Source organism: Cetorhinus maximus, chromosome 31 (genome assembly GCF_964194155.1).
Source record: "Cetorhinus maximus chromosome 31, sCetMax3.hap1.1, whole genome shotgun sequence".
NCBI classification, from domain to species: Eukaryota; Metazoa; Chordata; class Chondrichthyes; order Lamniformes; family Cetorhinidae; genus Cetorhinus; species Cetorhinus maximus.
In genome coordinates, this window is record NC_135909.1 from 18470698 (window position 1) to 18497520 (window position 26823).

At 45.9% G+C, this 26823-nt stretch overlaps 2 protein-coding genes across 2 annotated transcripts in view; both read left to right on the forward strand.

Moving 5' to 3' along the window:
- LOC144670308 (histone H2B-like) overlaps window positions 1-26823 on the forward strand; it is a 518579-nt gene that overhangs the window by 463288 nt on the left and 28468 nt on the right. The window lies entirely within an intron of this gene.
- On the forward strand, window positions 12593-13261 carry LOC144670448 (histone H1.5-like). Its single transcript, XM_078532942.1, has one exon. The coding sequence runs from the start codon at window positions 12593-12595 to the stop codon at window positions 13259-13261; it is 669 nt and encodes a 222-aa protein (XP_078389068.1).

Here is a 26823-nt window from a genome sequence, read left to right on the forward strand (position 1 = left end):
TCTTGACGGTGGAAGACACGAGTAACATCAAAAAATTCAAGAGAGTCGGGGGGCAGAGGTGAGTATGGTGGCAATTACCAAGGAGAAGGTGCTAGGAAAACTGAAAGGTCTGAAGTTGGATAAATCACCTGGACCAGATGGATTACACCACAGAGTTCTGAAGGAGATAGCTGAAGAGATAGTGGGAGCGTTAGTGGTCATCTTTCAGGAATCTCTGGAGTCAGGGAGGGTCACAGAGGACTGCAAAATCGTGAATATAACCATGCTGTTTAAGAAGGGAGTGAGGCAAAAGATGGGAAACTAGAGGCCGATTAGACTGACCTCGGTCGTTGGTAAGATTTTAGAGTCCATTATTAATGATGAGATTTCAGAATACTTGGAATTGCATGATAAAATAGAGCAAAGTCATCATGGCTTCATCAAGGGGAGGTCATGCCTGATAAATCTGTTAGAAGTCTTTGAGGAGATAACGAGTAGGTTAGACAAAGGAGAGCCAATGGATGTTATGTACTTGGACTTCCAGAAGGCCTTTGACAAGGTGCCGCACAGGAGGCTGCTCAGTAAGATAAGAGGCCATGGTGTTAGAGGCAAGGTACTAGCATGGATGGAAGATTGACGGTCTGGCAGGAGGCAGAGAGTGGGGATAAGGGGATCCTTCTCAGGATGGCGGCCGGTGACTAGTGGAGTTCCGCAGTGGTCAATGTTGGAACCACAACTTTTCACTTTATACATTAATGATCTTGATGAAGGAACTAAGGGCATTCTGGCTAAGTTTGCAGATGATACAAAGATAGGTGGAGGGATAGGTAGTATTGAGGAGGCTGGGAGGCTGCAGAAGGAGTTAGACAGGTTAGGAGAATGGGCAAATAATTGGCAGATGGAATCCAAAGTGGTGAAGTGTGAGGTAATGCACTTTGGTAGGAAGAATAGAGGCATAGACTATTTTCTAAATGGGGAGAGAATTCAGAAATCTGGAATGCAAAGGGACTTGGGAGTCCTAGTCCAGGATTCTCTTAAGGTTAACTTGCAGGTTGAGTCGGTAGTTAGGAAGGCAAATGCAATGTTGGCATTTATTTCGAGAGGACTAGAATATAAAAGCAGGAATATGCTGCTGAGGATTTATAAGGCTCTGGTCAGACCGCATTTAGAATATTGTGAGCAATTTTGGGCCCCATATCTCAGGAAGATGTGCTGGCCCTGGAGAGGGTCCAGAGGAGGTTCACGAGAATGATCCCAGGAATGAAAGGCTTGAGGATGAGGCTATGAGGAACGTTTGAGGACTCTGGGTCTATACTCGATGGGGTTTAGAAGGATGAGGGGGGATCTGATTGAAACTTACAGAATACTGAAAGGCCTGGTTAGAGTGGACGTGGGGAAGATGTTTCCATTAGTGGGAGAGACTAGGGCCCGAAGGCACAACCTCAGAGTAAAGGGAAGACCTTTTAGAACAGAGATGAGAAGAAACTTCTTTAGCCACAGAGTGGAGAATCTATGGAATTCATTGCCACAGAAGGCTGTGGAGGCCAGGTCTTTGAGTGTATTTAAGACCGAGATAGATAGGTTCTTGATTGGTAAGGGGATCAAAGGTTACGGGGAGAAGGCGGGAAAATGGGGTTGAGAAACTTATCATCCATGATTGAATGGCGGAGCAGACTCGATGGGCCGAATGGCCTAATTTCTGCTCCTATGTCTTATGGTCTTATGGTCTAACTGTGCTCTCTGTTGTGTATAACCGTGCACTCTTTAGTCTAATTCTGTTCTCTGTCGTGTCATGATGCTCTTTGTTGTGTAACTGCACCCTCTATTGTGTAACTGTGCCCCCTGTTGTTTAACTGTGCTTTCTGTTGTGTAACGGTGCTCTCTGTTATGTAATTGTGTTCTCTGTTATGTAGCTGTGCACTCAGTGACTCATAGAGGTCTACAGCACAGAAGGAGGCCATTCTGCCCATCGTGTCCTCGCCTGTCATCAGAGATCCGACTAATCCCATTTCCCAGCACTTGGCCCAAAGCCCTGGAGGCTATAGCAACATAACTGAATACCTAAATACTTCTTAAATGTTACGAGAGTTTCTGACTCAACCACCCTTGCAGGCAGTGAGTTCCAGACTCCCACCACCCTCTGTGTAAAAATATACCATTTCTACTCCCCTCCTAGCCTTCTATCTCTTACCTTATATCTATGCCAGCTGGTTATTGACCCCTCTACTCATGGAAAAAAAAATAGTGCCTATTCCCTTCATAATCTTATACACCTCTATCAGGCCTCTTCTCAACCTTCACTGTTCCAAGGAAAACAAACCCAGCTTATCCAATGTTTCCTCATAGCTCAGACCCTCCAGCCCAGGCATCATCCTGGTAAATCTCCTCTGCATCTCTCCAGTGTAGTCATCACCCTTCCTATAATGTGGTGACCAGAACTTCATGCAGTACTCCAGTTGTGGCCTAACCAGCGTTTTATACAGTTCTAACATAACCTCCCTGCTCTTGTGTTCTATGCCTCGGCTAATAAAGGCCAACATCCCATATGCGTTCTAACCACCTTATATACCTGCCATGCTACCTTCAGGGATTTGTGAATATGCACTCCAAGGTCCCTCTGATCTTCAGTACTTTCCAAGGTCCTACCATTCATCGTTTAATTCCATGCCTTGTTAGCCCTCCCCACACTTTTCCGGGTTGATTTCCATTTGACACTGCTCTGCACCTGACCAGTCCATTGATATCCTCCTGCAGTTTACGACTATCCTCCTCATTATTTATCACCCTACCAATTCTCGTGTAACCTGCGAACTTCTTGATCATATCCCCTATATTTATGTCCAAATCATTCATGTACACCACAAACAGCAAGGGCCCCAACGCCGAACCCTGTGGAACCCCACTGGAAACAGGCCTCCAGTCACAAAAATATCCCTCTACTATCACCCTCTGCTTCCTGCCTCTCAGCCAATTTTGGATCCAACATGCCACTTTGTCTTGGATCCCATGGGCTCTTACTTTCTTGACCAGTCGGCCATGAAGGACTTTATCAAAAGCCTTGCTAATGTCCATGTAGACCACACCAAATGCATACCCTCATCAACACTCCTGGTTACCTCCTCAAAAAATTCGATCAAATTTGTCAAACACGACCATCCCTTAACAAATCCATATTTACTACCCCTGCTTAATCCGTGTCTCTCCAAGTGCAGATATATTCTGTCCCTCAGAATTCTTCCCTACCACCGAGGTTAGACAGAATGTCCTGTAATTTCCTGGTCTATCCCTTCCTCCTTTTTTAAATAATGAGACAACGTTAAAAGTCCTCCAGTCCCCTAGCAACTCACCTGTGGCCAGAGAGTATTTTAAAATTACTGTCAGGGCCCTTGATATCTCTTCCTTTTTCTCTCACAACAGCCTGGGATACATTCCATCTGGGCATGGGATTTATCCACTTTTAAGGCTGCTAACCCCATTCGTACCTCTTCTCTCTCTATTTCACAGTCCTCCACCCTAATGTCTATGTCTGCATCGTACTTTTCCATTGTGCAGACTGACACAAAGTATTCATTGAGGACTGTACCCACGTCTTCTAGGTCCACTCACAGGTTACCTCTATGATCAGGAATAGGCCCTACTCTTTCCCTAGTTATTCTCTAAATCTTTATATGTTGAATAAAATCCTTTGGGTTTTCCCTTATACTACCCACCAATGCTTTCTCATGCACCCTCTTAGCTTTCATAATTTCATTCTTAAGTTCCCCTCTGCACTTCCCGGTCCAAACTTATCCTTTTCTATAACTATCCTAAATCTAACTGAGTTATGGTCCCTATCTCCAAAATACTCCCCTACTGATATGCCTTCCGCCTGCCTGAGCTGATTTCCGAATGTTAGGTCCTGAACTGCCCCCTCCATTGTTGAGCTTTCTACGCACTGGCTAAACAAGTTCTCTTGCATGCAACTTAAGAATTTTGCTCCCTCCCTACCTTGTGCACTAAAACTATCCTTGTTAAAATATGGGTCGGTAAAATCTCTCTTTTGTGTAACTATGCTCTCTGTTGTGTAACTGTGCTCTCTGCTGTTGAAAGATCTTCACCATTGTGTAAGAGCTTCCCTGTCAAGCAAACGTGTTCCCGTCTGTGTAAAAATGTTCTCTTCCCTGTTCTGTAATATGTTCTCCATTGCTCAGTGATGATGTTTTCTGTTGGGCAAATATTTTCTTCCGGGGGCCTTGATTTTCCCTGTCATGTTAATGTGTTCCATGTTGTGTTCAGATATTCCCCCTTCTTGTGTGAAAATCTGGCTAAGCTACTACTGGACTACAATCATCATTTCTCGAATGCATTTGTTACCCTCTAGTAGTCAATGTGATTGTGCAATACATTCCCGAGAACTCTGTTATGAAACACGAGGGAGATTTGTTCTGTATATGTCGATCACAGATAGTGTTTGTGAGTGTAGCATTCATTCTGTATCTCAGTCTCTGGAACAGTTTGTGAGAGTGAGATTCTTGCTTTATGGGTCTATGTCTGGTACTGTTTGTGGGGGTGGGAATAATTCCGTTTCAGCCAGTGGTGCTGAATGTCAGCGTGAGAATCATTCTGTATCTATCAGACCCCATTGCTGCCAGGGGAAGTGGGATTAATTCTCTCTCTGAATATCTCTGGTATTCTTATTATTATTCAGGCTTTCAGGATAGAGGATGATTTGCTTCCACTCCTGTTCAGTGGTTTCTGAAATGGATAATGTGTCCAATGCGTGATTTTTAAAAAAAAATATTCATGTGGTCTTCATTGGTTTATTGCACATCCCTAGTTGCCCTTGTTCAGGGGTATTTGAGTGTCAACCAAATTGATGTAGGTCTAGAGTCACATGTCGGCCAGACCAGGTAAGGACGGCAGATTTTCTTCCCTAAAGGGCATTAGTGAACCAGGTGGGTTCTTACAACAATTGACAATGGTTTCATGGTCATCATTAAGCTTTTAATTCCAGATTTATATTGAATTCAAATTCCACCATCTGCTGCGGCAGGATTGGAACCAGGGTCGCCAGAGGCATTCCCCTGGGTCCCTGGATTGCTAGTCCAGCGACAGCCTGATCTGCAGTCTTTGCCACATGTGGGGCTTGTTGTGCTTGAAGGTCGGGTGGATGAGTTGTTTGGAGGTTTGTGTTCCCTCTCTCTCCCTCTCTGAAAAAAAACGGATTCAGTGTCTGATTCCACTGCAGTCCTGCAGCATCCAGCTACTGCAGACCAAGGACTTGGATCACTTTACAACAATTTCCTGCCCTCCAGAAACAATCCACTGCTCTATGAATGGGACTGAGTGACAGAGCAGGGAGCCTGCACAGATCAAATTATTAGTCCCCGCATCACACAGAATATACTTATGTTTTTATTTGTTCCCAGGATGTGGGAGCCGCTTACCAGGCAAGAATCTATTTGCCGATCCCTAATTGCCCTTCAGGCCAGATCCAACTGAGTTGCTGCTTTTTGTTCTGGTTTTTCGTAATGACTATTAATTGAAAAAAATATTTTAGTCTATTTTGTATTTGCTACCTCCCCTCTGCTTGAGTTATTATAAATACCCTTTTCTTCCGACAGGCAAATACTTGAACTCAGCAGAATAAATGGAGTGATTCCGTGACACAAGGAGAAGTGCAGCCAGCTCATTCTCACACAGTAAGTACAGTATCACTCACAGAGAGCAGAGACATCAGTTCCACAAGCACCAACAGCACAGTAATTTTGACGGGCACTGAGCCCAAGTCCCAGAAATGTATATTCAATCAAACAGAGCAGGAGAGTCAGTCAACCAGATGGGTTTTTATCGATGGGAGTTTCAAGATTATAAAAAAACTAAATGTCACCAGCAGCTGTGGTGGGATTTGATCCCGCGCCTCCATAACATTATCCTGAGCGGGTCCTGATGGGTCTCGACAGGGTGGATGTGGAGAGGATTTTTCCTCTTGGAGGAGAATCTAGAAGTCGGGGTCACTGTTTAAAAATAAGGGATCGCCCATTGAATACAGAGATGAGGAGATTTCTTTTTTCTCTCAGAGGGTAGTGAGTCTTTGGAACTCTCTCCCTCAAAAGGCGGTGGAAGAGGAGTCTCTGAATGTTTTTAAAGCAGAGCTAGATAGATTCTTGATAAGCAAGTGGGTGAGAGGTTATCGAGGGTATGCAGGAATGTGGGTTGAGGTTACAATCAGATCAACCAAGACGTTACTGAATGGCGGAGCAGACTCGATGGTCCGAGTGGCCTCATCCTGCTCTTTATTCCTTCTGTTCATATGTTCATTTGCCTGGAACTCTAGACTCCCTGTCGATCAACTCCACTCATAAAACTGGCACCGAAACCAAACAGCCGCTGTTTAAAACGTGCCCGTCCTACTTCTCACCTGGTGCCTGCAATAGCTGCTCTTTGTCTGACTCCCCACATCCTGACTGTCCGGCTCTGTTCCCACTCCTCACTGTCCAATACCAACAAACCGGGGGAGTGGGAACTAAACCAGGAATATTCACTGTTGGTTTGTGGAGAGAAAGCAGCAATGATTTTCAATAATAACTTCTTGCCATTCTGTCTCCCTCCTCCCAGGAAGCTGCTGTTTGTTCCCTTCCCCCGGGACCGGGGTCTCTCCATTGGCGGCTCTTCCTGTCCCAGGTCGAACAGGGGGAGAGCAGCGCGCATGCGCTCTTCCGCTCACCGCATTCCCCGTTCCCCCCTGTCATAACCAATGCGCCCCGCCGCCCCCCGCCCCCCAACCCCAGTTCAGCTCTGGTGGCGGGTCGGAATGACTCATGCACAGAATTCTACAACATTGTGTGAAACTATTTTGTTTGGAAATGTTCTCCAATTTTTAGAACTGGATCATTAAGTTTATGCCTCCTCTCCCTAGCTCTTCTGTCAAAACACAGCACTGTTCCTGAGTGTGGAATTAATAATGTGTCTCTGCTACAGTATCAGTGAGAACTGAGGTTGGAGCTTCTGCCTTGCCAGGAGAAATTTTATGAATGGAATCATAATTTACAGGGATTTCTGCAACTGATGGATGTATTGTCTGGTCGCCTGAGTCTCACCGCCCTCACTCACTCTGTCTCTGTCTATCCCTCCAGCCCCTCTCTATTGAATTCCATATGAAGGAGAGGCACTGTTGTTTAGTGGCTGAGTGCACACAACCTGTATCTGCAAATGATCAAAAATAAGTCTGCTTGTGTACAAGATAATAATTTAAACCAGTTACGGGTTAACCCTGTGATTAGCTGCAGTCCCCTGAATCTGGGGAACTGTCACTGTGAGCAGCTCCGGTCTCAGAGGGTTTAACAGTTACTGAGCTGGGAAACTACAACTAATCCCCGAGAATCCACAGCACAGGCCGAGAGGAGAGGAAAGCCTGTCCTGGGAGCTGTAAATGTGAGACACAGTTTGTCCTGTCAATGTGTAGATGTGAACATTGTATCAGCGAGAGTGTGTTAAAGGGGCGGGCGGGTTAGACTAATGTCACTGTGTTTGTGTGTCCGGTCTCAGCGCCAGATTTCCAAGTCCCTCTTGTGTAAAATCACAAGATTTCCCTGTAATTGGATCGCGATGCTCCCCTGCTCAGCCCTGAAGAAAAAATTTAATGGAAATATTTCGTTAATTTCAAGATTTCAGTGGAAACACACAGAAGAAGTCAGCGCTCGGCTGAGAGGGCGCGATCAAAGCAGCAAAGAAACGGGTTTAAATCGAAATTGCTGCCTTTAATTCGGATGGAACTTTCTCGACAACAAAGATTCGGATTTTGTTTCTGGCAAAAGGCAAGTGTCCCATATGCTTTTTTCACCACCCCACTAACATGCCCCTCCGCCTTCAGAGATCTATGGACACACATGCCAAGGTCCTCTTGTTCCTCAGAACTTCCTAGTGCCATGCTACTCATTGAATACTTCGTTGTCAAATTACTCCATCCAAAGTGTATCACCTCACACTTTTCAGAGTTAAATTACATCTGCCACTTATCTGCACGTTTGACCATCCCATCTATATCTTCCTGTAGCCCAAGACACTCAACCTCACTGTTAACCACCCGGCCAATCTTTGTGTCATCCGCAAATTTACTAATCCTACCCCCCACATAGTCATCTATGTCATTTATATAAATGACAAATAATAGGGGACAGAACACAGATCGCTGTAGTACGCCACTGGACATTGGCTTCCAGTCACTAAAGCATCCATCTGTCATCACCCTCTGCCTCCTACAACTAAGCCAACTTTGAATCCACCTTATCAAATTACCCTTTATCCCATGTGCCTTTGCCTTCTTTATAAGTCTCCAATGTGGGACCTTGTCAAAGGCTTTGCTGAAATACATATTAGCTACATCAACTGTTCTACCCTCATCTACACACCTGGTCACCTCCTCAAAAAATTGAATCAAATTTGTTATGCATGACCTCCCTCTGACAAAGCCATGCTGACTATCTCTGATCAAAACTTGCCTCTGCAATTGGAGATAGATACTCTCCTTCCGAAATTTCTCCAATAGTTTCCCTACTAGTGACATAATACTCACTGGCCTGTAGTTTGCTGGCTAATCTCTACAACCCTTCTTAAATAGCGGAACCACATTAGCTCCTCTCCAGTCCTCTGGCACCTCCCCCGTGGCCAGACAGGAATTAAAAATATGAGCCGAGCCCCTGCGATCTCCTCCCTTGCCTCCCTCAACAGTGTGGAACACAAATCATCCGAACCTGGAGATTTGTCCACTTTTAAACCTGCCAACACCTCCAATACCTTGTCAATCATTATATCAATTTGCTTAAGAACCTCGCAGTCTCTCTCCCCGAGATCGATACCTTCATCCTCATTCTCTTGGGTGAAGACGGACGTGAAGTATATATTCAAAACTCTAGCGATGTCCTCTGGCTCCACCCATAGATTGCCCCCTTGTTGCCATATGGGCCCTACTCTTTCCCTGGTTATCCTCTTCCCATTGATATACTTATTGAATATCTTGGGATTTTCCCTAATTTTACCAGCCAGAGCTTTCTTATATCCGCTCTTTTCTCTCCTAATTGCTTTCTTAAGGTCCACCCTGCACTGTCTGTACTCCATAATGCCTCTGCTGATTTGCATCCCTTGTACCTGCTAAAAGCCTCTATTTTCCTATTCATTGTAACCTGAATATCTCTGGTCACCCATGGTTCTCTGGGCTTGTTACTACTTCCTATCACCCTATAGGGAAAATGTTGAGCCTGTACCCTCCCCATTTCCTTTATGAACACCCCCCACTGTTCCTCTGTAGATTTTCCCACAAGTAACTGTTCCCAGTCTATCTTGGCCAGATCGTGCCTTATTTTACTAAAATCCACTCTCCCCCAATCCAAAACATTTTTTTGCAACTTGTCGATTTCTTTGTCCATAACAAACTTAAACTGTACCATGTTGTGGTCACTATCACTAAAATGTCACCCACCACCACCTCAGCCACCTGTTCAGCTTCTTTCCCCAGAATTAGGTCCAGCAATGCATCGTCCCTTGTTGAACCCTCTACATATTGACCTAAAAAGTTATCCTGTACACATTTCAAGAAATGCACTCCATCCAAGTCCTTAACACTATGTCTATCCCAATTAATGTTGGGAAAGTTGTAATCACCTAATATCATCACCCTTATTTTTATGGTTTTTACCCACCTCCAGAAATTGTGCACATATTTGCTCCTCAATTTCCCGCTGACAATCTGGGGGTCTATAATAAACACCTAATAATGTGGTTGCCCCTTTTTTATTCCTAAGCTCTACCCACAAAGCTTCATTCGATGCCCCCTCCAATGATCAAAAGTAAATTTGCCTGTGAACAAGATAATAATTTAAACCAGTTACGGGTTAACCCAGGCACAGCTGTGATTGGCTGCAGCCTCCTGAATCTGGGGAACAGACACTGTGAGCAGCTCCAGTCTCAGAGGGTTCAACAGTTACTGAACTGGGAAACTACAACTAATTCCAGAGAATCCACAGCTCAGGCCAAGAGGAGACGAAAGCCTGTCCTGGGAGCTGTAAATCTGAGACACAGTTTGTCCTGTCAATGTGTAGATGTGCACAAAAATAAAAAAATACCTGGAAAACCTCAGCAGGTCTGGCAACATCTGCAGAGGTGAACACAGTTAACATTTCGAGTCCGTATGAATCTTCAACAAAATTAAGTAAAAATAGAAAAGAGGTGAAATATATGCTGGTTTAAGGGGGACGGGGTGTGGGGTAGGTAGAACTAGATAGCGGGCCAGTGATAGGTGGAGATAGCCAAAAAATGTCATCAACAAAAGGACAAAGAGCTGTTGAAGGTGGTGATATTATCTAGGGAATGTGCTAATACGGGTAGAAAGCAGGACAAGCAAGGAGCAGGTAGCCCTAGTGGGGGTGGGGTGAAGGGACGGGATCGAAATAGGCTATAAGGTAGAGATAAAACAATGGACGGAAATACATTTAAAAATAATGGAAATAGGTGAGAAAAATCTATATAAATTATTGGGGAATAAAAAGGAAGATCGGAAAGGGGGTGGGGATGGAGGAGAGAGTTCATGATCTAAAATTGTTTAACTCAATATTCACTCCAGAAGGCTGTAAAGTGCCTAGTCGGAAGATGAGATTCTGTTCCTCCAGTTTACGTTCAGCTTCACTGGAACAATGCAGCAGGCCAAGGATGGATATGTGGGCATGAGAGCAGGGTAGAGTGTTGAAATGGCAAGCGACAGGGAGGTACGGGTCATGCTTGCGGACAAACCGAAGGAGTTCTGCAAAGTGGTCACCCAGACTGTGTTTGGTCTCTCCAATGTAGAGGAAACCGCATTGGGAGCAATGAATGCAGTAGAATAATTTGAGGGAAGTGCAAGTGAAATGCTGCTTCACTTGAAAGGAGTGTTTGGGCCCTTGGACGGTGAGGAGAGGGGAAGTAAAGGAGCAGGTATTGCACCTTCTGCAGTTGCATGCGAAGAAGCCATGGGAGGGGGTTGAGGTGTAGGGGGTGATGGAGGAGTGGACCAGGGTTTCCCGGAGGGAACGATCCCTGCGGAATGCCGCCAGGGGGGTGAAGGGAAGATATGTTTGGTGGTGGCAACATGCTGGAGTTGGCGGAAAAGGCGGAGGATGATCCTTTGAATGCTCATGCTGGTGGGGTGATAAGTGAGGACAAGGGGGACCCTATCATGGTTCTGGGAGGGGGAGGAGGGTGTGAGGGCGGATGCGCGGGAGATGGGCCGGACACAGTTGAGGGCCCTGTCAACCACCATGGGTGGAAAACCTTGGTTAAGGAAGAAGGAAGACATGTCAGAGGAACTGTTTTTGAAAGTGGCATCATCAGAACAGATGCGACGGAGGCGAAGGAACTGAGAGAACGGGATGGAGTCCTTACAGGAAGAGGGGTGTGACGAGCTGTAGTCGAGGTAGCTGTGGGAGTCGGTAGGCTTGTGATGAATATTTGTGGACAGTCTATCACCAGGAATTGAGAAAGAGAGGTCAAGGAAGGGAAGGGAAGTGTCAGAGATGGACCATGTGAAAATGATGGAGGGGTGGAAATTGGAAGCAAATTTAATAAATTTTTCCAGGTCCAGATGAGAGCATGAAGCAGCACCGAAGTAATCATCGATGTACCAGAGAAAGAGTATTGGGATGGGGCCGGAGTAGGACTGGAACAAGGAATGTTCCACATACCCCATAAAGCGACAGGCATAACTGGGGCCCATGCGGGTACCCATAGCCACACCTTTTATTTGGTGGAAGTGAGAGGAGTTTAAGGAGAAATTGTTCAGTGTGGGAACAAGTTCAGCCAGACAGACGCGAGTAATGGTGGATGGGGATTGTTCGAGCCTCTGTTCGAGGAAGAAGCTGAGAGCCATCCTGCTCAGGGATGGAACTAAAGCGGGATTGGGCGTCCATGGTGAAGAGGAGGCGGTTGGGGTTGGGGAACTGGAAATTGTTGATGTGATGTAGGTGAGAAGTGACTGGACAAGGGGAGAGAGAAGGGAGTCAAGATAACAACAAATGAGTTCCGTGGGGCAGGAACAGGCTGACAGTGAAATTGTATCAGGGAGAGTGTGTTAAAGGGGCGGGCGGGTTAGACTAATGTCACTGTGTTTCTGTGTCCGGCCTCAGCGCCAGATTTCCGAGTCCTTCTTGTATAAAATCACAAGATTTCCCTGTCATAGGATCGCGATGCTCCCCTGCTCAGCCCTGAAGAGAGAATTTAATGCAAAGTTTTCATTAATTTCAAGATTTCAATGGAAACACAGAGAAGAAGTCAGCGCTCGGCTGAGAGGGCGCGATCAAAGCAGCAAAGAAACGGGTTTAAATGGAAATTGCTGCATTTAATTCGGATGGAACTTTCTCGACAACAAAGATTCGGATTTTGTTTACAGAAGGAAGCGAGTGTGGGAATCTGAAATGTCCAATTTGAAGTGGAATTGGGGAGTTTATGAGGAGAGAGAAACACAGAGAGGCTGGAGGAGCCGGGAGCTGACAGCAGGTTGTCTCTGCCCCGTCCGCTCTCTGTGTTTAAGTTGCTCTGAGCCGCCACCACTGGTTTCATTTCTGATCCAGTTCTGACTGTCAGAGAGATTTTACACACAGTCTCGGATATGACTGATACTGCAGCCGCCGAAACGGCTCCTCCAGCCGCTGCCGCTCAAGTCAAACCTCCCAAGAAGAAGAAGGCGGCTTCCCGATCGAAGGCAGCCGGTCCCAAGTTAGGCGAACAGATCCTCAAGATTGTGGCGGGTTGCAGCGATCGCAAGGGGATGTCCCTGGCCGCGATAAAGAAAGCTTTGTCTGGCAGCGGTGTCGATGTGGGGAAGCTCGGCTCCCAGATCAGGCTAAGTATCAGGAGGAAGGTGGAGAGCGGCTCCCTGGTGCAGGTAAAGGGACAGGGCGCCTCCGGCTCCTTCAAAATCCCTAAGAAGGAATCCCAGGGGAAAGTGGGAAAGAAGGAGAAGAAACCAACAGCCAAGAAATCTTTAGTAAAGAAACCAGCGGCCAAGAAGGTGAAAACAACGAAACCAGCAGCTAAGAAATCTCCTGCCAAGAAAGTAACAGCCAAGAAATCCCCAGCGAAGAAAGCAACAGTCAAGAAAACAAGCAGCAAGAAGGCGGCAACTCCAAAAAAGGCGGTGAAGAAAGCAGCGCTGAAGAAAAAATCTCCCGCCAAGAAGCTCACGGGCGGAAAGGCTTTAAAAAAAGTGGATAAATCGAAGGCCAAGCCGAAAGTGAAAGCAGCAAAGGCTAAGAAAGCAGCGGCAGGAAAGAAGTGAAACCAGCCGAGCAAATTGTAAACCTCTGAACACAAAGGCTCTTCTCAGAGCCGCCCACGTCTCTCAGGAAAGAGCTGATCCCCGAATCAAATGTCCCTGTCCCGGCGCTGGGAGCAGGTTTCACACCGAAATGATTTATATTAAATTGAAAATTCCCGGTATCTCACTGACATGCACTATACCCAGCCTCTCCCCCACTCTGCAATAAAACAGAGCGGTGACCGTGCCCCATTGTAACTGGGGATTCGTTCAGCTGCTCTGTCAGTTTCTGCTCGTTTCCTTTTCACAGATTCAGGGTGAGAGTGTGTAAGACAGTTACCCGGGCGAAGTAACCCCGCGTTACAACTCAAAGCCCAACACATGAGTTTGTCTAATTCAGCTGGAGTGAGGTGTCGGTAAACTGCTCAACCCGCCTGGAGGGGAGGTGTGTGGGGAAAGAACAGAAGCTGGGAGTGAAGTGGAAATAGGCGGATTTGACAGGGTATAGTGGATGTACTTGGGCGGGAGTAGTACTGAATTTTAATTGTAAAACTCTATTTAAAAGCTGCTGGTTTTTAGAACCGTTTAATTTGAAGATCCAATCTATAAGCTTTGTGTCGATAATTTAAAAAGAAAGTCGTTTCTAGCAGGGAGGAGGCGGAGCTAAATTATCATAGACACTCCTCTGTTCTGTCTGTCGCTCAATCTCCTCCCCGCCCCGCCTCTCACTCTATGCCCATTTCTCAGTCAGGTCGGGGCGGGCTCTATGAAAAAGGAACCGAAACAGCTCGTCTCTCATATTCAGCAGCGATCTGAGTGAAGAATCATCATGTCTGGCAGAGGGAAAGGAGGCAAAGGACTGGGTAAAGGCGGAGCAAAGCGGCACCGCAAAGTGCTTCGTGATAATATCCAGGGCATCACCAAACCAGCAATCCGCCGCCTGGCTCGCCGTGGCGGTGTCAAGCGGATCTCGGGTTTGATCTATGAGGAGACTCGCGGGGTGCTGAAGGTTTTCCTGGAGAATGTGATCAGGGATGCGGTCACCTACACTGAACACGCCAAGCGCAAGACGGTCACTGCCATGGATGTGGTGTACGCTCTGAAACGCCAGGGCCGCACTCTCTATGGATTTGGCGGCTAAACAATTCGACCCTTTCTACCGAACACACAACAAAGGCTCTTATGAGAGCCACCCACCGCCTCACAGAGAGAGCAAAGACCTGGGAACGGGAGCTGGGATGGGCTGTGATCGGGAATGTTAGTGCCTAATTTTCAAAAAAGAGAAGAACGAAGTCTATTGTCGAGACGGTAAACGGCTGCAAAAAAAGGCGGAATTTTTAAATGGGCAATTAAAAACAACTCGACCAATGAGGACCCGAGTTGCCAGGGATTAATTCATTGGTTCGATTTTGGATGAAACTGCCTGGGCGTAAGGCTGCAGCCAATTACTGTTCGGGGCGGTTCCTCACAGAGTCTAAAAAGGCGGATTGTCGAGCAGATTGTATTAATAGTCCTTGTAACTCTGACTGGTGAATCTGTTCAGAAAATGGTCAGGAGTAACTCTCCTTCCTCGACTTTCGCCGCTTCTTGCCGCCCTTTGCTACCGGTTTCTTTAAGGCATTCTTGTCTCCCTTCTTGGGAGCTGGTTTCTTCTCATCAACCATCTTCAGTTTCAGACGCAGAAATAAACCAAACCCCTTCCGAGCGCCGATTAAATAGACAGTCTCCCAGATCTATGCTAATGAAGGATTGGGAAAAGATGACTCTGAATGGACAGTTTAAACGCTAAATCAGCCTCTAAGTATATAATTTCAGGATTGGATATGGAACCAGGCCAACCAGATTGTGATTTCTCGCCCCCACTCCTCCTCCCACCCGTCATCAGTCCATTTCCTTTGGTCAGGAAATACATTTTACAAAGACTCTCTCCAGCCCCAGTTCCTCAATGTTTTACTATACATCGGGAATGTCGCCTGATTGTTTTGCGAGGGTCCGTTCTCCACAGAGAGAGACTGTACGGGAAAGCGGGATTCCATCTGTAACAGAGAGCCCCTGATAATGTGTGCGAGTGTGGGAGTTACTCACTCTGATACTGTGAATGAATTTGGGATTTATTCACTGTTTGTAAGGCCGTGCTACAGTGAGAGAGTGTGGGATTCATTCTGTGCATTCTGGCAAGTCTCTGGGACTGAAAGTGATTGTTGATGTCGTTCTGTGTCTGACTGTGATAGTGTTTGAGACTCATTGGGCATCTGTCAGTTAGCTGTGCATGTGAGTGAGTGGGCCTTTCATTCAGCACCTCATCTTCCGACTAGGCACTTTACAGCCTTCCGAACTGAATATTGAGTTCAACAATTTTAGATCATGAACTCTCTCCTCCATCTCCACCCCCTTTCCGATCCCCCCCTCCCCGCCATTTCCCCCAATAATTTATATAGATTTTTCTTTTCCCACCTATTTCCATTATTTTTAAATATATTTCCATCCATTGTTTTATCTCTACCTTTTAGCCTTTTTCGATTCTTTCACCCCACCCCCACTAGGGCTAACTGTACCTTGCTTGTCCTGCTTTCTACCCTTAATTAGCACATTCCTTAGATAATATCACCTTCATCAACTCCTTGCCCTTTTGTCTGTGATATCTTTTTGTTATCTCCACCTATCACTGGCTCTACTTGTCCTACCCACGCCCCTTAAACCAGTTTATATTTCATCTCTCTTCTATTTTGACTTAGTTCTGTTGAAGAGTCATTCAGAATCGAAACGTTAACTGAGCTCCTCTCCGCAGATGCTGCCAGACTTGCTGAGTTTTTCCAGGTATTTGTTTAGGATTTCCAGCATCCGCAGTTTTTTGCTTTTATCTTAGTGTTTAATTGACTGCCACTTCTCTTCAAGGAATGCCTACCTTGAAGTTTTGCTTTTCTCTCCGACAGGATTTTCGTATCTCTCTCTTGCCTTGTTCACCTTCATTGCTTTCCATTTCTCTCCTGGTATTTGACAAGGTGCTTACCAAAACTCGCTTCCACAGCCATATTTCCTTCCTCAGTGACTGTCTCCGTCTCCGACTTACCCCATGTGGATTTCAACTGAAGTTCCATCCCTTATGTTTCAAACCCACCCAGGATTAAAGGTATCTCCAGGACATACAACGCTCCTCAGACTGCTGTTCTCGTCGCATTCTGAGATCTACACTCAGTGCCATGCGCCGCCATATGAACACACTCGACCTCTCCCTCCAGCAGCACCGCCGCACTCTTTTTCTAAGCTGCGCATATCCCCAGTTTCATTTTATTCTTCGTCTCATCCGACGCTTCAACAATAAACTTTGTCTCTTTCTTTCAGGTGCAAAGGAACGCAAGCTCCAACAACTCATTGACACCAACACCCATCCAGGACCCTCAACCCTTGTCTGTCCCTCTGTCCCCATCCCGTCTTCCAATGGCAGCCCCGGCCGTGTATTCACTATACCCATGACCTTCCCCTCTCCGTCGCTGAACGTTCAGTGCTCAGCAAAGGACTTAAGTTTCAGACCCTTACGCCCTCATCTCAATGAATCTCAGGCTCGGAACGATGCTGAACTCTTCTACCGCTGCCTTCATCTCCGTGCTCACTTCTTTGGGCAGGAGTCCTCTCCCCATTCAATGGATCCTTTTACCTGCCTCCTATATTCTCCCTCCAGCTGGACCCCTCCCTCTGGATTCTTAGCTTCTCTTGATCTTTTGATTGAGAACTGTTGGCGTGACATTAGTCGTCTCAATTTCTCGGCTCATCTCACCCACTCTAACCTATCTCTCTCTGAACTTTCTGCACTTCGTTCTCTCAGGTCCAACTCTGACATTGTCATCAAACCCGCTGACAAGGGTGGTGCTGTTGTTGTCTGGCGCACTGACCTCTACCTAGCAGAGGCTGAGCATCAACTCAAAGACACTTCCTCCTACCACCCTTGGACTATGACCCCACCACTGAACATCAAGCCAGTGTTTCCAGGACTGTTACTGACCTCATCTCCTCTGGAAATCTTCCTTCCACAGCTTCCAACCTGATAGTCTCCCAAACTCAGACGGCCTGCTTCTACATCCTACCCAAAATCCACAAACAGGACTGTCCCGGCAGATCGACCATGTCAGCCTGTTCCTGCCCCACGGAACTCATTTCTTGCTATCTTGACTCCATTCTCTCTCCCCTTGTCAAGTCCCTTCCCACCTACATCCGTGATTCCTCTGACACCCTACATCATATCAACAATTTCCAGTTCCCTGGCCCCAACCGCCTCCTCTTCACCATGGACTTCCAATCCCCCTACACCTCCATCCGCCACCAGGATAGTCTGATGGCTCTCTGCTTCTTCCTTGAACAGAGGCCCGAACAATCCCCATCCACCACTGCTCTCCTCCGTCTGGCTGAACTTGTTCTCACACTGAACAATTTCTCCTTAAACTCCTCTCACATCCTCCAAATAAAAGGTGTGGCTATGGGTACCCGCGTGGGCCAAAACTATGCCTGTCTCTTTATGGGGTATTTGGAACATTCCTTGTTCCAGTCCTACTCCGGCCACCTCCCACAACTCTTTCTCCGGTACATCGATGATCACTTCGGTGCTGCTTCATGCTCTCATTTGGACCTGAAAAATTTATTAATTTTGCTTCCAATTTCCACCCCTCCATCATTTTCACATGATCCATCTCTGACACTTCCTTTCCCTTCCTTGACCTCTCTGTCTCAATTTCTGGTGATAGACTGTCCACCAATATCCATTAGAAGCCTACCGACTCCCACAGCTACCTCGACTACAGCTCCTCACACCCCGCTTCCTGTAAGGACTGCATCCTATTCTCTCAGTTCCTTCGCCTCCGTCGCATCTGTTCTGATGATGCCACTTTCAAAAACAGTTCCTCTGACATGTCTTCCTTAACCGAGGTTTTCCACCCACGGTGGTTAACAGGGCCCTGAACCGTCTCCGGCCCATCTCCCGCGCATCCGCCCTCACACCTTCCTCTCCCTCCCAGAACCATGATAGGGTCCCCCTTGTCCTCACTTATCACCCCACCAGCCTCTGCATTCAAAGGATCATCCTCTGCCATTTCCGCCAACTCCAGCATGATGCCACCACCAAACACATCTTCCCTTCACTCCTCCTGGCGGCTTTCCGCAGGGATCGTACCCTCCGGGAAATCCTGGTCCACTCCTCCATCACCCCCTATGCTTCAACCCCATCCCATGGCTTCTTCCCATGCAACCGCAGAAGGTGCAACACCTGCCCCTTCACTTCCTCTCTCCTCACCGTCCAAGGGCCCAAACACTCCTTTCAAGTGAAGCAGCATTTCAATTGCACTTCCCTCAATTTAGTCTACTGCATTCGTTGCTCCCAATGCAGTTTCCTCAACATTGGAGAGACCAAACGCAGACTGGGTGACCGCATTGCAGAACACCTTTGGTCTGTCCGCAAGCATTACCCAGACCTCCCTGTCGCTTGCCATTTCAACACTCCACCCGGCTTTCATGCCCACATGTCCGTCCATGGCCTGCTGCTGTGGAGAATCAGGGAGGATGAGAGATCGCTGGATCGTGCATTCCAGGAGCTGAACACCTCAAAGGGAGAGAGAGAGAGCTCAGGATAGTAGATGGGTGGCCATCCGGAAGAGGCAGGAAATGCAGGAGTCTTCGGGGTGTGTGCCATTGTCAAACCAGTATTCAGCATTGGAGACTGCTGGGAATGGTGACACCCAGAAGGAGTGCAGCCCAGACCATGGCATCAATGGGCAAGAAACTGCACAGGAGGGAACGGCAAAGAGTAGAAATGCAGTCATTATGGAGATTTCATAGTCAGGGGGACAGACAGGCATTTCTTTCACCGTCATTGAGAGTCCCACATGGTGTGTTGTCTCCTTGGTGCCAGGGTAAAGGACATCACGGGGAGGGTGCAGAATATTCTGCAGGGGGAAGGGAGTGAGCCAGAGGTTGTGGTACACGTCAGTATCAATGACACAGGGAGGACAGGTATTGAGGTCCCTCCGTCAGAATTCCAGCAGCGAGGGAGGTAATTAAAAAGTAGGTCCTCAAAGGGAGTAATCTCGGGATTACTGCCAGTGCCACGTGCTAGTTAGAGTAGAAATGTGAAGATAGGGAACATCAATATGTGGTTTGAGGCTGGTGCAGGAGGGAGGGTTTCAGATTCTTGGGACATTGGGACCAGTTCTGGGGCAGGAAACACCTATTCAAAAGGAACAGGTTGCACCTTAACAAGACTGGGACCAATTCCCTCATGGGGAGGGTCACTTCTGTGATTCGGGAGGGTTTGAACTAAATAGGCACGGGGTGGGCATCAGTACATAGAAGCAGAACTGAGGAATAACTGTGGAAGAAGTGAGAACATACAAGGTAGGAGTAGATGAAGAAGGAATCTAAGAGAGATACAAGGACATGTGTGTTATGGCATAAAGTGTGGTGAATAATGTTGATGAGCTAGAAGCACAAATAGCCATGTGGGAATATGATGTCGTGGCAATGACGAAAACGTGGTTTAAAAATGGTGAGCACTGGGTGCTTAATTTTCACTGATGCAAAGTGTTCAGAAAAGATAGAGAAGGGAAAAGGGAGGTGGGATGGCAGTACTAATTAAGGAAGTCACTGTAATCTTGGTAAGAGACAATATCCTCAAAAGGACAAGGGCAGAATTCATTTATTGGAGCTGAGGAATAATAAGAGGATGATCACACTCACGGGAATATTCAATTGGCCTCCAAAAAGGTGAGAGAGAGGGTGATAGAGGAGCACATCTGCAGGGAAATCACAGATGTATAAGAACATAGGAAGATATAAATTAGGAGGAGTAGGGCCACTCCTCCCCTCGAGCCTGCTCCACCATTCAATAAGGTAATGGCTGATCTGATTGTAACCTCAACTCCGCATCCGGGCCTATCCCTGATAAGCTTTGACCCCCTTGATCATCAAGAATCTATCTCTGCCTGAAAAATATTCAAAGTCTCTGCTTCGACCCTCTTTTGAGGAAGAGAGTTCCCAAGACACAATCGCTTCCGATTGGAAAAAACAATTCCTCATCTCTGTCTTAAATGGGCGACCCCTTATTTTTAAAAGTGATAAGAACTACAGAGTGGTGATGTCTGGAGATTGATGAAATGTGTTTAGGAGAACTTCCTCGACCAGGATGTTCTCAGTCCAGTTAGGAAGGAGGCATTGCTGGATCTGGTGCTGGGGAAGGAGGTGGGCCAAGGTTGGCCGCGTGAACCAAGTGTCTGTGGGTGGACCCTTGGGTAAGAGTGATTGGAAGGGAGCGAACTTCAATGGGAGGAGAGGGGATTTAGCCAGGGTAAAATGGAACCAGAGACTGAGAGGAAAAACTGTAACAGAACAATGGGTGATCTTTCAGGAGGAGATATTTCAGGTACAGAGTAGGTACATTCCAATAAGGGGGAAAGGGAGAGGAACCAAAACCAGGGCTCCTTGGATGATGAGGAAGATAGAAAATATCCTGAAACAATGAAGAGGCCGTGTGACGCACTTCAGATGAATTCTTCAAGTGTGAACCAGGTAACTGTTATTGTACGAGTGGGTGGAATTAACTTTATATCTATCCATCTCTCCTACTGTATGCGAATGTGGAATTAACTAATCCCCAGTATCTGTAAAAACTCAGCAGGTCTGGCAGCATCGGTGGAGAAGAAATCAGTTAACGTTTCGAGCCTTCACGGCCCTTTGGCAGAACTGAAGCATAGTTAGGAGAGGGGAGAAATTTTTGTTTTTGTTTTTGTTTTGGATTTCCAGCATCCGCAGTAGCTTTTAGCTTTTTGTTTTTACCCCAGTATCTGTCAACTGTACATGAGTGCATGATTAACTCTCTATCCGTCAATCTCTGTTACTGTGTTTCAGGGCGGAAATACAGTAACTTTCGACCTGTCATTGACCATTAGTCTGTCTGAGTGTGTAATTAATTCTGTATGTGTCAGCCTCTATTAGTGCATGCGAGTGTGGAATTAACTCTTCCTCCATCTCTGTTACTGTATGTGAGTGCACAATTAACTCTCCATCAGTCTCCGTTACTTTATGTGTGTGTGGAATTATTTCTGTGTCTGTTGGTCTCTGTTACTGTATGAGAGTGTGGAATTAACTCGAGATCTTTTTGTCTCCGTTACAATGTGTCAGTTTGGCATGAACATTCTGTCAATCTCTGTAACTGTGTGTGAGTGCAGAATTAATACTCTGTCAATCACAGTTATTCTGAGTGTGTGGAATTCACTCTCTGTCAATCTATCATAACGTGTGTAATTAACTCTATGTCTGTCAGTCTCTGTTACTCTATGGAAGTGGGTCACTTTCAGGTTAACAAACTGCAACTAGCAGAGTGTCACAGGGATCAGTGCTGGGTTCTCAGCTATTTACAATCTATATTAATGACTCGGATGAAAGGACAGACTAGACAAAGTTGCTGACAATACATGGATAGGTGGGAAAGGAAGTTGTGAGGAGGACACAGAATCTACAAAACAATATAGATATGTTAAGTCAGTGGGAAAAATGAGGCACGTGGACTATACTGTCAGAAAATGTGAGGATTTCCACTTTGGTGGGAAAAATAGAAAAGCAGATCATTATATAAATGTGAAGAGATTTAGGTTCAGACAGATCCTGGACATGAATCACAAAAAGTTAACATGTAGCTCGAGCAAGTAATTAGGAATGCAAATGGAATGTTGGTCTTTATTGCAAAGACGATGGAGAATGAAAGCAGAGATGCCTTGCTGCAACTGTGCAGGGCATTGGTGAGACTACAGCTAGAACACTGTGTACAGCTTTGGTCATCTTGTTGAAGGAGGGACATATGCCCAACATCACCATCATTCTGATGGCCACCTTTGTGTGTGGCTGCATCAAAATGTGCGTAGACCCCCGGTTCGCAAACACCAAGTATCACTACGTGCTGAGGTTCTACCTGTCCCCGGTGTTGCGAAGGATGGGTCTGGCCACGCTGCCAAATGTTTTGTAATGTTCTTTCAGATATTTTATGAATAAAGTATAATTTTCCAAAACAAAAGTAGTTCAGAGAAAGTTCACTCGGCTTATTCCTGGGATGAGGGGTTGTCCCTTGAGGAAACATTGAGCAGTTTGGGCCAATAGTCATTTAAGTTTAGAAGAATGAGAGGTAATCTTATTAGATCGTAAAATGTTCTGAGGGGGAAAGATGCTGAGAGGATGTTTCCCCTCATGGGGGAATCTAGAACAAGGGGGGGCACAGTTTCAAAATGATGGGTCTCCTTCTTAAGACAAAGATGAGGAGGAATTTCTTCTCTCAAAGAATCTTTAATCTTTGAAGTTCTCTACCTCAGACAGCAGTGGGTGCAGGGTCATTGAATATATTCAAAGCTGAATCAGACAGATTTTTGAATGACAAAAGCCTTGTTATTGTTAGTTAAACAGGTGGTGGGCATTGATTATCCCACCTAAACAGAATAAAAAGATACAGCTGAAACACTTTGTGGGGAAGCTACTTGGAAGTCTGTAGCACTGAGGAGCTGTCTTGAAAATAAACCAGCTTGAACAAAAAGACCAGCCGGGATTAATTCTTCCACCACAACCTCTTATTGTGAATAACAAAGGCCACAATCAGATCATCCATGATCTTATTGAATGGCATCGAAGGCTAGGGTGGACAAATGGCTAACTCTTGCTTCTATTTCTTACATTCTTATGTAGTGTGATGGAGGCAGGTTCAAACAATGTCTTCAAAAGAGATTTGGATTAACTGAAAAGGAAAAATGTGCAGAGCTACAGGAAAAGGTGGTGAAGTGGCACAAGATGAATATAACCAGCAGAGACATGACAGGCCGAATGGCCGCCTCCTGGATTGTGACTGTTCTATGATTCTATGAATGAACTACTTGTCAATCTCTCTTACAGTATGTGACTCTGGGTGGAATTAACTCAGTCTGTCACTCTCTGTCACCAAATCAGTGTGTGGAATTTACTTTCTGTCAGTCTCTTACAGTACAGGAAACAGCTAATGATTTTTGCTTGTGTCCTTTTATCAGAAATAGATAGGCTATACTGGTCTCAAAAGTACTCAAGGTTAAAACACATCAAGTACTCCTCTATCTCCACTCCAGTTGAAAGTCAGCCAACAAGAACATACCTTCACAGAAAGCGAGAGACCAACTTCTATATCCAACATCCACCCTGATGCAAAAGGACTCCTCATTTGTCAGTTTGTGTTTCTGGCCTTGGTTTTGTGAGAAACACCTGCAATAATTCACTGTCAAAATCATGTGGCTGCTGGGAGTCTTAAATAAAGACAGAAAATTCTGCAAATTTTTCTTTCGAGTTATCAACAGTCACAGATTGCAACTCTTTTGAGTACAATCACAGTTCTTGGTTTCCGGGAGTGGGACATGAACCCACAACCCTCTGATTCAAAGGCGAGGGTGCTATGAACTGAGCCACAGCTGAATATACAGCAGGTAGGCATCATCTGCGGTGAGAGAAACAGAGTTAACATTTCAGGTCACTGACAATCAGCCTGTAATAAAACACTTACAGCTCATGGTGGCTGCAACTCCCACAATTCTGTGCCCGAGAAACCGCTGTATCCAATGCATTGACTTTCCCAGGCACAGAGTGTGCATGCTCCCCAGGGCCGGCCCCAAGGCATTCTGATCCCAAACTTTTACCACTGCCACGTGTCTACCCATTCCACCAACCTGCCTTTATCCTGTCTATATCTTTAGATCTGAAGAAGGGTCATACAGAATTGAAAAGTTAGCTCTGTTTCTCACTCCAAAGATTATGATGTCAGAACTGAGTTTCTCCAGCATTTTCTGTTTTTACACTTATATCCAGTTGAAGTTTAACACTATCTTCCTCACTGTTCACAATACCTCCAACTTTCATGAACTCTGCAAATTTTGAAATGATGCTCTGTACACCAAGGTCTAGGCCATTCATTTATATCAGGAAGAGCAGGGGTCCTCACACCGACCCCTGCGGAACTCCGCTTTAAACCTTCCTCCAGCCTGAAAAACAACCATTCACCACTACCCTCTGTTTCCTGTCACTCAGCCAATCCCATATCCATGTTGCTCTGTCCCTTTTATTCCATGAGCTGTAACTTTGTTGACAAGTCTGTTGTGTGAGACTTTATCAAATGCCTTTTGGAAATCCATGTAAACCACATGAACAGCATCACCCTCCCCAACCCTCTCTGTTACCGCATCAAAGACTCGGTACAAACGGGAGAATCCGGGAAGCGGCGGTGAGGATGGGGGAGGCGCTGCACCATCGGCTTCACGGCGCCGACCCGCTCCCCGTCCCCGCGGCGGCGGCGCTGAGAGTCGTTGTTAATGAGACGACGATCACCCACATTCAGCTTCCTGGTGCCGCACCGCGCATGCTCCGCGCAGCAGGCGTTTTCCGGTGGCTGGGCCTTCCCGCAGCTGCGCAGTGAGACCCTTCTGATGGAGATAGGGCGTATTCTCAGTCGAGTGGAATCCTGGGTTACATTGTTCACCATTTCAAAAATAATATTAACGCAGTCGGTGATATTTGGACTCATAGCATCTGTGCCACCTCTTTCGGAGCGAATCAGTCCAACTCCTCTGCTTACACTGAAAATATCATCATTTCTGTATTTGTCCAATTGCCTTTTAAAATTTACTTTTGAATCTGATTGAACCAGTCTTTCAGGCAACACATTCCGGATCACAGCAATTTGCTGCTGAGAGAAAAAAAATACGTTCACACACAGCATCTTTACTTTTTTTAATATCATGATTCTCCCACTTTCCAGCACTTGGTCCATAGTCTTGTAGGTTACGGCACTTGAGGAGCATATACAGGCACCTTTTCAATCAGTTGAGAGTTTCTGCCCCTGATACAAGTTCAGACAGTGAGTTCCAGACCCTGGCTAACCTCTGAGTGAAAAATACATCCTCAGCTCCTCTCCAATCTTTCTAGGAATCACTTTAAATCTGTACACCCTGGTCACTGACCCCTTGCGAAGGTAGATAGGCCCTGCCCATTTGCTCTATTCAGGCCCCTCACAATAATGTACATCTCAATCAAATCTCCTTTCAGCCTCCTCTGTTCCAAGGAGAACTCCTGCAGCCTACCTGACATATCCTCATTGCTGCATTTTTCCAGTGCTAGCAACTTCCCAATAAATCTCCTCCGTAATCTCTCCAGAGAGTTTACATCCTTTCTGTAATAAGATGACCAGAAGGCACATAGTACTCAAGTTGTGGCAAATGATTTATACAGTTCCAGCATTACCCGCCCTCCCCCCGCTCTTATATTCTATAGTCAGCTAATAAAGGAAATGATTCCACATGCCTTCTGAACCACCTTATCGATCTCGACTGGTATCTTCAAGAATCTGTGGACATTCACTTTAACTCCATCACCTCCTCTACAACTCTGAGCATTCTCCCATTAACTGTGTAGTTTATTTTGCATTGCCTTGTTTGACTTCCCTAAGTGCATCACCTCACACTTTCCCAGGTAGAATTCCAGTTGCCACTTTTCTGCACACCTGACCAGTCCATTGATATGGGGGGCTGAGAAACATACAATGATTCATACTTTCCACACAATACCACTCACTGAAAAGGAATTAATTCCAAACTCCCACAAAGTATGGGAAACTGAGTGCTGAATAATGCTGCCAAAGCTCACATAGAATACCAGAGACATTCAGATACTGAATTAATCCCATTTTCCCTAACAGTAATGAGAATTTATAAATACAGAATGATTCCCACATTGACGTTTTGTACCACTGACTGATACAGAATTAATCCCACCCTCACATACAGTACCAGACATTGACCCATAAAGAAGGAATCCCACTCTCACAAACTGTACAAAAACAAATTTAAAAAAAACTGGAAAGACTCAGTAGGCTAGACAGCATCTGTGGAGAGAAAGACAGAGTTAACATTATGAGTCAGTCTGACCCGTCTTCAGCTCTGAAGAACAGTCATATGGACGTGAAACATTAACCCTGTCTTTCTCTCCGTAAATACTGTCAGGCCAGCATTTTTTGTTTTTGTTTCAGATTTCTAGGATCCGCAGTATTTTGTCTTTATCTCACAAACTGTCCCACAGACTGAGATACAGAATGAATCCTACACTCAGAGACACTACCTGTGACTGACAGATACAGAACAAATCTCGCTCACAGACAGTAACAGAGTTTGATGGATATGATATGTATCCCACAATCACATTCACAACTAGAGGCTAACTGATGCAATTTAGATTTGACAACTGTCCAGTTGTGGCATATCACGATTTTCACATGGGAAATGGGAAATTCTAAATATAACACGAGGCATCTTAACACGACTGGGGGACATTATGAGATCAGGAAGAAAATATTTACCCACAGAAAACGTCTTCAAAGATCAACAGGTAATATCTTCAGACAACAGGGGACACCTTCTGATCAGGTCACATTTTACAGAATGGAGAAGAAAAAAAGTACAAGAGGGATCGTATTTAAACAGCCTGGAGCAGGTTTGCACGACAGGAAAGTATTTTACACAACAGAGAATTTCTCTCAACAGTTCCACAGCAGA